Here is a 12,369-nt window from a genome sequence, read left to right on the forward strand (position 1 = left end):
TGCCAAAATTTCATTTTGGTAGCAAACCAAATAAACCCTTTACTTTACGCTTCAACCAACAGATTCCGCTCTACTGGTATATCAGACTCCCTTCATAAAAAAATGTATGATGTTGTTGACTTTTCGTGTAATGTTTGGGCATTCATTTTATTCAAATATATATAAATATCATTTATTTTCTTAACTTATATTTTTACATTTGTACTAAACTTTTTTTTAAATAAAATGATTGGTTAAATGTTATATGAAAAGTTGATAACTTATATTTTGGAAGGGGGAGTATGATGTAACTTGAGCAAGAGGAGGACGACGATGCCTAGGTGGGCCTCAGCCCTCAGCTTGCCGGGGATGGGCCGGAACGAGGTGTAATTTGGGCCGAGAAGTGCCGCCACTAGTTGGGCTTCAAATCTGGCTGTTTTGGTCTGGGCTGAGCCAGGCCAGAAGCCCATCACGTATTACCTGTGCTAAGCTCCCACTGAAATTTCTCCTACTGTCGTATAATATCGCCGTCATATCGGTGACCTCACTTCAAACCGGTGGCGCTGCCGCACTTTGCATAATTGCATCCCTTTGTACAACGATAAATTTAATAATTTTAACACGATAAAATGAAATTCGATTATTTAATATCCCGATTCGTTTTTATTGACTCAGATGGTCTTACGTGTTACCCGCACAAATTTTCAATTTAACAAAGTGTTACATCATTAAAAAAAACTACTCTCTCTATCCCAAAATATAAGAACCTAAAATCGGATGGGACATTTCTCGGTACAACGAATCTGGATAGTAGGAAATGTCCTATCTAATCCTATGTTTTTTTATTTTAGGACGGATGGAGTACTTTTATTGACGTTCTCTAGCGAGTAGTGTCAACATTGCTTTCCATCCCGAGTACTCCATCCGGTTCCATAATTCTTAACCTTTTGAAGAAGATTGAGATTAAATTATTATAACTTTAACTATTGATAACTTTAGAACTATTTAGTTTAAAGGCACCAGAATAACGTACATATACAAATTTGCCTTACATAGTACTATAATAAAAATAAAAAAATATTTATTACAATTAAAAAATAGTAAATGATATATTTTAAAGACAATGCCATTATTAAAAGTCCAGAATTATGAAGCCGGATCGAGTACTGATTACTGAGCGATGATTGTTTTCCTGCTGAGTACTGAATTTTCTTTTCTTGCAACGCCGCGGTCGTCAGGCTCCATGCCCGGCCTGCCATGCCATCCCGTCGAAACGGCGGCCGCCGGCTGGCCGTTCCGGCCGCCGGAATTCGCGCCCATTTCGGAGGCATCTCGAATCGGCTGGCTTCTGACACACCTTATCAAGAACGCCTCTCGAGGCTGCCGCGAAACTACTGCCCAAATTCCCCATCTACCAGCTCTCGTCGTCTTCACTGGGAGTCAAGGACACCGGGACCAGATCAGCAACCATGTTGCCCGGGTGACCGGGTCAGAAACGACCAAATGACCGGTCGGTCCGTCCGTCCATTCACGCGGCTTAAGAAGGGCATCCATGGCGACCTTGACGATTCAGTAGCATTAGGCCATTAGCATCGCAAGCTGCCCCCTCTCCGTCTCCGGTGCGATCGATGGCGACGAGAGCTCGGCCGCCATTGGTGCTATTGCTGTGTCTCTGCTTGGCTTCTTGCTTGAGCTCGGCCATTGGTGGCGTTTCAGCTGCCGGCAATGGCTACCGGACCACGGCATTCCTGGTGGATGAGGAAGGGAGGCGGCTCAGAGCCGAGCTCGCCGCAGTCGCCGGCGCCGGCGGCGGGTCCACGGCGGCGTACGGCGACGACGTGCAGAGGCTAGACGTGTATGCCAGGTGCGCGCAGCTCCATTTTAGCATTTTTTACCGCAATTGTTCGATGAGCTAGCTAGCTTTAATTTTAGCTTTTCTTTCCGAGAATTGCTAAGATCAATTAATTCTTGAGCTCTACTCCTAGAGGGCAGCAGGGAGTACCAGCTAATCACCGTTATTTTTTTTTATAAAATATGATTTCTAGAAGAGCCAAAATGCCAAAAAAAAAAAAGAAATCTAGGATTCTCCAGGACGGCTTATCCGGTGCTAGATTATGATATTAAGAGAGAGACATTACCCCTTAGACCAAGTTTAAAACAGATTATTATGGATTAGCTTAGGAAAAGGATCTAAACAACGTGCTAGAAGAACTTTTTTTAGAAAACATATTTTCTACATCCGTACAACAAATAATACAGAACAATAATAAAGTGAAATGACCAAAAAGAACAAGGCCGAAGTTTATGATATTACAAGTAGAGATGCTGAATTGCTGATTGGTCGATTATACATGTATAATCCGTACAATGATTAGGACAACGTACTAGATAAGTCATCTAGAAGAGAAGACTGCTTACAAAAAAAACAAGAGACCACAGAGCGACAAAGCCACAGAGGGTTAAAACCTTAGGTCTGTTTTTTCTTCAACTCCAATCTACAATTTTAGCATTTTCAATTAATTCATTTTTTAAATTATTAAATGATATGTTTTCTAAAAAACCTTCTTACATAAAAGTTTCTTTAAAAAATAAATAAACCTACTTTTAAAATTAATAACATTAACATTTATTTATTTATTATTTTAATGGTTTATCTGTGAAGCTAAAAAGCTAAATGAGATTCCAATTGGCAAAATCAAACTGTTTTAAGTTTGACTAAATTTATAGAAAAAAATAGTAATATTTTTTACTCAAGATAAATTTATTATAAAAATATATTTAATTATTAATTTAATAAAACTAATTTAGTAATGTAAATATTACTATATTTATATATAAACTTAGTCAAACTTAAAGCAGTTTAACTTTGACGAAAATCCAAACATCTTGTAACCTGAAACGGAGGGAGTACAAGATAATCACCGTTATTTTTTTTTTGGCTCGCCGGCGGCAGCCTGGAGACGGACAGCCGGCTGCACGTTCGCATCGCCGACGCCGACGGCCCGCGATGGGAGGTGCCCCAGGACGTCATCCCGCGCCCCTCGCCGGAGTTCTTCCTCCAGACGTCGCGTCCGGGCCGGCCCGTCCTCTCCACGGCGACCTCCGACCTCACCTTCGCCATCCACGCCTCCTCCCCGTTCCGCTTCGCCGTCTCCCGCCGCTCCACTGGCGACGTCCTCTTCGACACCTCCCCCAACCTCGTCTTCAAGGATCGCTACCTCGAGCTCACCTCCTCGCTGCCGCCGCCCGGCCGCGCGTCGCTGTACGGCCTCGGCGAGCAGACCAAGCGCACGTTCCGGCTCCAGCGGAATGACACCTTCACGCTCTGGAACTCCGACATCGCCGCCGGCAACGTCGACCTCAACCTCTACGGCTCCCACCCCTTCTACATGGACGTCCGGTCAGGCGGCGGCGGCGCGGCGCACGGCGTGCTCCTCCTTAACAGCAACGGCATGGACGTCATCTATGGTGGATCGTACGTCACCTACAAGGTGATCGGCGGCGTGCTGGATTTCTACTTCTTCGCCGGCCCGTCCCCTCTCGCCGTCGTCGACCAGTACACCCAGCTCATCGGCCGCCCTGCCCCCATGCCGTACTGGTCATTCGGTAAGCTAGCTCTCTGTTTTGCTCTGCTTCTTCTTGCATGATCTCGCCGCCGACATTGTCCGACATTGTTGCGGTGCGTCGTTGCAGGGTTCCACCAGTGCAGGTGGGGGTACAAGAACGTGTCTGACCTGGAGGGCGTGGTCGCCGGCTATGCCAAGGCGAGGATCCCGCTGGACGTGATGTGGACGGACATCGACTACATGGACGCCTTCAAGGACTTCACGCTTGATCCGGCGAACTTCCCGGCCGACCTGCTCCGGCCGTTCGTCGACCGCCTCCACCGCAACGGCCAGAAGTACGTCGTCATCATTGACCCAGGTACACAAGATCGATGGATCGCTTCAATGGTGAAATTTTGATCGGTGAAATTTTGAGCAAAATTTAGTTGAATTTGAACAAATATTACCAAAAATTCATGAAATAAATAAATAAATAAATAAATTCGGCCAAAATAATGTCGTATCGGAGGGGGTCCAAAATGACCGAAATTTCAGTCCGAAATTTCCAACCCTGATTCTGTCATCAGTCGGGAAACTCTTTTAATCACCCGGTGGATGTCCACCCGTTTATTGCATGTCATCTAAATAGTTATGAAATTTTTTTAAAAAAATTGACAAGATAGATCAATATGTAATATATCACTTCACAAATATGAAAGTTAAAATTAAACTTCTACAAATTGTAACAAAAATAACTTAAATTAGCATACTCATATTTGTAGTTGAATTTGTTATTTTTGTTACAACTTGTAAAAGTTGAATTTGAACTTGCATATTTATGGAGCGATATATTACATATAAATATATCTTGTTAATTTTTAAAAAAAATTTCATAACTATTTAGGCCATGTTTCTTTCAGCTTGGGATTATTATAATCATGATTATTAGGAGTAAGCTGAAAAAAACAGACAACTTATTGAAATAGCTTATTATAATCTAGAGCCCAACTTATTATAATCTGATAAGCTCATTTAGGTGAGCTTTTTCCAGATTATTGGGTAAAAAATTACCTACCATACCACCCCACTCCCTATGTAGACTTACAAACCCAATAATATAGACTCTAATAATCTACACAAGAAACAACTAACCGTTTATTCTACTACAGATTATAACAATTTAGTTTATATTAATCTGACTCAATAATCTAGATTATAATAATCTTAAACTGAAAGAAACAGAGCCTTAGTTAACATGTACCACCCGATTAGAATCCATCTCCGTCGTCAGTCACCAATGGCGGTTGTTTTTGTAGGGATCAGTGTGAACGCGACGTACGGGACGTTCATCCGAGCGATCAAGGAGGACATCTTCTTGAAGTGGAACGGGAGTAACTACCTCGGTGTGGTGTGGCCGGGGAACGTCTCCTTCCCGGACTTCCTCAACCCGCGCGCCGCCGAGTTCTGGGCGCGCGAGATCGCCGCGTTCCGGCGGACCCTCCCCGTCGACGGGCTGTGGATCGACATGAACGAGATCTCCAACTTCGTCGACCCGCCGCCGCTCAACGCGCTCGACGACCCGCCGTACCGCATCGACAACTCCGGCGTGCGCCGCCCCATCAACAACAAGACGGTGCCGGCCTCCGCCGTGCACTACGGCGGCGTGGCCGAGTACGACGCGCACAACCTCTTCGGCTTCCTCGAGGCGCGGGCCACGCACGACGCGCTGCTCCGTGACACCGGCCGCCGCCCGTTCGTGCTCAGCCGCTCCACGTTCGTCGGCTCCGGCAGGTACACCGCGCACTGGACCGGCGACAACTTCGCGACGTGGGACGACCTCCGCTACTCCATCAACACTATGCTTAGCTTCGGCCTCTTCGGCATCCCCATGATCGGTGCCGACATCTGCGGCTTCGGCGGAAACACCACCGAGGAGCTCTGCAGCCGATGGATTCAGGTAACAGAACACGTCGAGCTCTCATGTCCTCCATTAATGGCGTAAGTAAGTTTGAGCTTGGTTTGTGTGTTTGAAGCTTGGCGCGTTCTACCCGTTCTCGAGGGACCACTCGGCGATCGGCACCGTCCGGCGAGAGCTGTACCTGTGGGAATCGGTGGCGAGGTCGGCGAGGAAGGCGCTCGGCCTGCGCTACCGGCTGCTCCCCTACTTGTACACGCTCATGTACGAGGCGCACACCACGGGCGCGCCCATCGCGCGGCCGCTCTTCTTCTCCTACCCCGGCGACGTCGCGACGTACGGCATCGACAGGCAGTTCCTGCTCGGCCGCGGCGTGCTCGTGTCACCGGTGCTCGAGCCGGGCGCGACCACCGTCACCGCCTACTTCCCGGCGGGACGGTGGTTCAGCCTCTACGACTTCTCCCTCGCCGTCGCCACGAAGACCGGCAAGCGCGTGACGCTGCCCGCGCCGGCGGACACGGTGAACGTGCACGTCGCCGGCGGGAACATCCTGACGCTGCAGCAGCCCGCGCTGACGTCGTCGCGCGTGCGCCAGAGCGTGGTCCACCTCCTGGTCGCCCTCGCCGAGGACGGCACGGCCACCGGGGATCTCTTCTTGGACGACGGCGAGTCGCCGGAGATGGTCGGGGCGCGGAGCAGGTGGAGCCAGATCAAATTCAGCGGCGCGACCGAGAGCGGCGGCAGCGTCGTCAGAGTGAGGTCGCACGTGGTGCACGACTCGTACGCGCCGAGCCGGACGATGGTCATCGCCAAGGTGGTGCTCATGGGGCTTCGATCGCCGGTGCCGCCCAAGGGGTTCGCCGTTTATGCCAACGGCGTCCAGGTGAACGCGAGCACGGCGGTCGACGGCGGCGGCGGCGGGAACCCGGAGAAGGGAGCGCTGGGCGTGGCGCACGTCGGCGGGCTGTCGCTGGTCGTCGGGCAGGAGTTCGATCTCAAGGTCGTTATGACCTATTAATTAAGCCAAATAGAATTCGAGCATCATCTGAAACAAAAACCCGACGAAATTGAGCTGAATAAATTGGCCTAAATTTGAATTGTCTATTTCTTCTTTTCTTTTTCCTTTTCTCAACTTATGTTTGTGTTGTTTATTCCGAAGCTGTACAAATATATATTGCAGACCTTTGGAATACTGAACATCACAAACATAGATTGAAACTGTCCTTTTGCTTCTAAACGGAAAGGAAATAGCTCCTCAGAGCATGAAAGTGAAACCAATAATTCACCCGGTAAACTATAAACTGCATAATGCCCGTTTAGTTCATTTGGAACAGCAGTATTATTCCACAATTATCAGTTACCATCTGCGACTGTCATTTCACTGAAAACAAACTTACTCAGAGTACTTCCAAGAATATCCACGGCAGCTGACATGCAAGAGGTTTAGTACCATACCGCTTGTTTTGGTGGAGGGGAGCTAGCCATTCGGGTATTTAAAGGGTGGTAGCTGCTGGGTTTAGACTCAAGCAGCTGCGTGGTGAGCCCAAAGCGAACTATTCTTTCGCCTTTTACTAAAGAATACCGTGTGCGCGCCACAAATAGCAGCAAACTCTTATTTTTGAAGGGTGTTAAAATACCCTACATATCAAAGTTCAAAATTTTGATTAAAGTTGAAAATATGGTTATATTTTTGAAGGGTTTTAAAATACTTTACATATCAAAGTTCAAAATTTTGAACAAAATTAAAAATATGGTTATCTTTGTTCATCACGCTGAATGGGAGCTCACTGTATAAAAAAACAAATTAAATATGTTTTTTATATTATACTCCAGATAACTTGTTTCGACTATAGTGACACAGCTCATTAGTGATTACTAATCTCCATTTCAAGCTTTGTGCTGCGACAGTGTGGGAGACTGAATAGCGCATTTGTCTTGGATTCTACAGAAAACACATTTGTAGTATTTCATCTAAAGGAGCAGTAACTGTATTGGACGTCGAAAGAATACTTTTGCAGTTAGTCGTATTTCATCTAAAGGAGCAGTAACTGTATTAGACATCGAAAGAATACTTTTGCAGTTAGTCGTATTTCATCTAAAGAAGCAGTAACTGTATTGGACGTCGAAAGAATACTTTTGCAGTTAGTCAAGAGTCAAGACTAGGCTCGAGTGGAAGTCTCAAAAGTGAACCGATTCTTTTAGGGTGTGTTTGGATGGTGGGTTTTAGATGGATAGGACATGGCAGTCTCTTTTTTATGTGTGTTTGGTTGGTGGACGGGGGTGGGATAGAGCGGCTCGGAGGAGAATATTCCTCCCAGATGCCGGATGGAGGGATCCGGCCGAGGGAGGGTAGGGAGGCCAGCGGTGAGCATGCACGGAGAGGGAGGAGGCGGGGCCGGCGAGGGGGGCGGGGAGGTCGGCGAGCTCGTGCTGCCTTGAGCCCGCGTGACGCCACCTGGGGGAAGCTTAAGGCCCCCTTGGCCCCGGGAGCCGCCATCGCCTCCCACACCACCCACCAGCCGCGTGCGCCACTGTGGGCGTTAGCCTTAGCACCGGCATCCCCATGCCCGTGCGAGAAGGAGGGAGGAAGGAAGGAGAGAAAAAGAGAGAGAATGTGCTGACGTGGCATCCTAACATGTGGGGCCCACGCTGACTCAGCTGCCACGTCGGATAAAACCGGGATCAAAACCATCGAAGGACTTAAAGTGAACGGTTTTATAAGTTGAGAATGTCATATATCTAGTTTTGTGGTTGGGGGATGATTTTGTAACTCGAGGACAAGTTGAGGGACCGAAGTACTTTTTCCTAGTAGCAACCAAAAAAGAAAAGTGATGATGCGGTTCACTTGCGGCCCATTCTAGTTGGGCCATGAACTGAACAGTGCCGGACGTCGTTGCAGGCCGGGCCGGCCGGTTTCTCTTTTCATACATACCAAGGCCCACGCGACGTGAGAAGAGGATGTTGCGAAGCAAACCAGAATGTTTAGTACCATACCGCTTGTTTTGGTGGAGGTGAGCTAGCCATTCGGGTATTTAAAGGGCGGTAGCTGCTCGGTGAAAACTCAAGCAGCTGCGTGGTGAGCACAAAGCGAACTATTCTTTCGCCTTTTACTAAAGAATACCGTGTGCGCGCCACAAATAGCAGCATACTCTTATTTTTGGAGGGTGTTTTCTCTTTTTGAGAAAACGCTCTACAAATCATATTTCAAATATTGTTCATATCAAATTTCAAATATTGTTAAACTGAATGTATATAATACAACAGGGATCGAATTTGAAATAGGGTGTTTTCTCTTTTTGAGAAAATGCTCTACAAATCAAATTTCAAGTATTGTTCAAATCAAATTTAAATATTGTTGAGCTGAATTAATATAATACAACAGGGATCGAATTTGAAATATTGTCGAACTGAATGAATATAATAGAACAGGGATCAAATCGAAGCTCAAGATTTCTCTAAATAGTCATATTTCAAAGCTCAAAAGTTCTTTGCCACCATGGATTTTGGTACACATTCCAGCTGTTCTTTTATCTGGGAAGCCAAATTACCTCTGAAGATTAGAATCTTTTCCTTGGTCCCTGTTCCATAATGTGTTCTTGACTAAAAGATGTGTTGATGAAAAGAAACTGGGATGGAGAATTGGAGATCCTTCATGTTCTTGTTTGGTACATGGCTCATGAACTAGATTCTAGTGACGCATCATGTTCCTTAATTTCCTCCTGTTTTCCAGTGAACCTTCGTCTCTCTTTTCAAAGGCCTGAAAACATACCACTGTCCACTGTTCATTCATCTGGGAAGCCAAATTACCTAGTATTCAGAATCTTGTCCAGGTTCCTGTTCGAATATCACCTTTTACAAGGGAAAAAAAATGACCAGGTTGCTCTGAAATCTAAACTGAAGACAACAACGAGGTCGTTCTGAAATCTGAACTGAAGATGGCCAGATTGTTCTGAAATTTTCTGAAATCTCAACTGATCCCTGGCAAATTTGCACGGACAGTTACAAATTTACATCAGCAAAACGCCCACACTGATCGCATTACATTGCAAGCAACCCACCTACAGTAGCCAGTACAATTGTACATACACACGCTGTAAAGCTTCAGCTGCAGTGGCACACGTCACTCTTGCCACGTCACGCGGCATTCTTCTTCTTCTTCTTTCCTAACTTAGCTAGACAAGCCTCTCCTGACAATCTCACTCGGCCACTCTCCTCTTTCTTCCCGGCCGCCGGCGACGCCCGCGGCGGCGGCGCGGGCCGGGAGCGCGAGCGCCCGGCGGCGCCGGCAGGCAACCAAAACCCGATGTGCCGGCGCCGCTCGCGCTAAAACTAAAAAAGAAAAAGAAAGCAAAGCCAACTACTAGCCAAGCAAACAGATGAACTCAGCATCCAAAAAAAATTTAAATAAAAAATAAATAAAAACCCAAAGCTAGTAGTTAATTTTGGCGCGAAGTTTGATGGTGGTGTAGAGTTCTCTCATGGCGACTCGGACGAGGCGTTGGTGGAGACGGTGATGAGCGTGGACGCCGACGACGACGACGTCCGCGGCGTCGCCGACGGCTTGATGAGCACCACCGGCGCCTTGCTCTCCATCCTCCGGTGGTGCTCCCTCACCAGCTGCTCCGCCACGCCGTCCAGCCGCTCGCCGTTCGTCTGCGCCATCACCTTCTTCCCCCTGAACAGCACCGACTCCACGCTCCTCTCCGTCATCGCCGCCTCCGCCGTCGCCGCCGCCGCTCCGGCCACAATGCCATTGCCCTGAAGATGAAAACGAAGCAGAGAGAGGAGTTAGCCCTTGCAGTTCTTGCCTCGTACTTTACTCTCTAATTACAAGTCGTTTTAATTCTTTTCTTACTACAACCTCTTTTGGTTTAACTGAATTTATAGAAAAATTCAGCAATATCTGTAATACCAAATTAGTTTTATTAAATATAATATTAAATATATTTTTACAATATATTTGTTTTATGTTAAAAATATTGTTATATTTTTCAATAAATTTGGTTAAATTTAGCCCTTGCAGTTCTTGGCTGGTAGTAATAAGTAGGTGTAGAATTGTAAGATTTTTTTTTATGTTTTTACCTGGATACGGATGTAGTTGGTTGCCCTGCACTCGCCGAACGCCATTGATACAGCTTGGTCCACCTGAAAAGGCGCAGACACCGTCGGGTAAGCGACGCGACGCGGGGTACAATTAATTGTCCTTGCAGAGGGAAATGCACGAGAATTATGGCGTACCATGTCGGCCTGGCAAGCTCCGGCGATGCGCAGGAGGCTCGACGACGACGCGCGGGGGCCGGCGGCGGCGTTGTTCCCGCCGAGGGACAGCACGACGAGGTCGCCGGCGCCGGCGGCGAAGGGGAACTCGCGCTTGTTGTGGAGCACGTGGGTGACGGCCACCGCGGCCGGGTTGGACACGGCGCCGCCGCCGCCCGTGGCCGCCGCGGCGCGGAGCCTGGTCCGGCCGTCGAGGGAGGCGACCTCGGCGGGGCCCACGCCGCACGCCGCGGCGCAGACCTGCCACAGCGGGAAGTCGAACGCGTCGGCCTCGACGGCGTCGGCGCGGGAGAAGACGAACGGCGCCGCCGTCGCCATGTCGTAGCAGGGTATCAGCAGCGGCTTGGCGGCGTCCCTCACCGTCAGGTCGCCGAACACCTTCTTGAACACCGACTCCGGCCTCCAGAACAGGCCACCCCCCCGCCCACGGCGGCCGGAGAACACCTTCCGGTTCCTGGCAACGACGTCGCGCGCCGCCTCCGCCGGCATCCGGCATGCGAACAACGCGGCGGCGAGGAACCCGCCGGCGCCGGAGCCGGCCGCCAGGTCAAAGTAGTCGGCGACGCGGGCATCGGGGTTCCCGGAGAGCTCCTTAAGCCGGCGCTCGAGGCGGACCAGCGCGGCCGCGGCGAGCGCGCCGCCGTCGGCGCCGCCATCAATCGAGAGCACGCGGACGCGGCCAACGGAGGAGTAGTAACCTGCAGGCCCCTCCGGCGGCGGCGCGCCGAAGAGGAAGTTGGACTCGAGGATGGAGAAGATCTCCTGGCTGAGGCGGTCGGAGCCGCCGCCGCCGGCGAACAGCGGCAGCGCGAGCGAGGAGGTTGTCGCCATTAGCAAACGCGACGTAGAGCTGAGCCGTTTGGTTCTTGGCTTTTCCGAGATGCTTTTCTGTAGCGAAGCGAAGCTGAAGCTGAGAAGCTGAGGTGGGTGCTCCGGCTTGGTCGTCTTCTTCCTCGCTCGCGGCGCCATATTTATACTGGAGCTCACAGCTCGCCGCGCGCGTGCGCTTTGTCGCTGTCGCGCCGCGTGTCCTGGGGTTGTTTTTGGGGTCGTGGGTTTGTGGCAAAAATAATAATAATAATAAACCGGTTGGTGATGTATATGTTGCCAAAGTATTTTCCAGTGATAAAACTAAGACTCCCTGTGTTAGTTTCTCATCGCTGATATCCTTAGCCCTAGTATGGCCATGTTGTTGTTTGTTACTGTTTCCGTTCCATTTTAAGCATGGCCATGAGTTTCATTTTAAGCGCGGCCACGAGTTTCTGTGTTCAATTTTGATCGTTCGTTTTATTTGTAATTTTATATGTGATCTATGTTTTATTTTTTTTAAAAAAAACAAATAAAATGGACGATTAAAGTTGGATATGAAAACTCATAATTGAGTTTAAAATGGGATGGAGAGAGTAATTCGCTTCTTTCTATTGAGGCTTCGCTTGATAATCTTGCTACCTATTCCTTGCGTCTTAAAATATAAAAGGACTTTAGATTGATGGGATACATCATATTACTACATCTAACTAAATATAATTCGTATTCATATTCGTAGTAGAATATGTTCCATTAACCTAAAATCTCTTTTATTCTGTAACGACGGAAGTATCTTCTAAGGATGTATCACTCTGTTATATGTTGTCTCTTACATTCGTATGCGTG

General features: G+C 48.3%; 2 protein-coding genes, 1 non-coding gene and 1 pseudogene across 3 annotated transcripts; 3 read left to right on the plus strand and 1 right to left on the minus strand.

Annotated features, from left to right (window-relative positions):
- The first annotated feature begins 1,550 nt into the window (after positions 1-1,550).
- LOC4341833 (probable alpha-glucosidase Os06g0675700) lies at positions 1,551-6,543 on the plus strand. The gene is made up of 5 exons (XM_015785467.3): positions 1,551-1,843; positions 2,933-3,585; positions 3,673-3,903; positions 4,841-5,481; positions 5,558-6,543. Exons 1-5 carry the CDS (start codon positions 1,608-1,610, stop codon positions 6,455-6,457), a joined length of 2,661 nt encoding a protein of 886 aa, XP_015640953.1. The 5' UTR covers positions 1,551-1,607; the 3' UTR covers positions 6,458-6,543.
- Positions 6,544-6,967: 424 nt separating this feature from the next.
- On the plus strand, positions 6,968-7,079 carry LOC112939461 (U5 spliceosomal RNA; annotated as a pseudogene).
- A 1,427-nt stretch (positions 7,080-8,506) lies between these two features.
- Positions 8,507-8,626, plus strand: LOC112939454 (U5 spliceosomal RNA). The gene has a single exon (XR_003243168.1). It is a non-coding gene; the product is annotated as a U5 spliceosomal RNA (small nuclear RNA).
- A 749-nt stretch (positions 8,627-9,375) lies between these two features.
- On the minus strand, positions 9,376-11,681 carry LOC4341835 (patatin-like protein 3). The gene is made up of 3 exons (XM_015786981.3): positions 10,678-11,681; positions 10,522-10,584; positions 9,376-10,197 (listed from the first exon to the last, which is right to left on the minus strand). The coding sequence occupies exons 1-3, from the start codon at positions 11,545-11,547 to the stop codon at positions 9,916-9,918; spliced, it is 1,215 nt and encodes a 404-aa protein (XP_015642467.3). The 5' UTR covers positions 11,548-11,681; the 3' UTR covers positions 9,376-9,915.
- Between the last annotated feature and the right edge of the window lie 688 nt (positions 11,682-12,369).

Source organism: Oryza sativa, chromosome 6 (assembly GCF_034140825.1).
Source record: "Oryza sativa Japonica Group chromosome 6, ASM3414082v1".
In the NCBI taxonomy this organism is placed as follows: domain Eukaryota; kingdom Viridiplantae; phylum Streptophyta; class Magnoliopsida; order Poales; family Poaceae; genus Oryza; species Oryza sativa.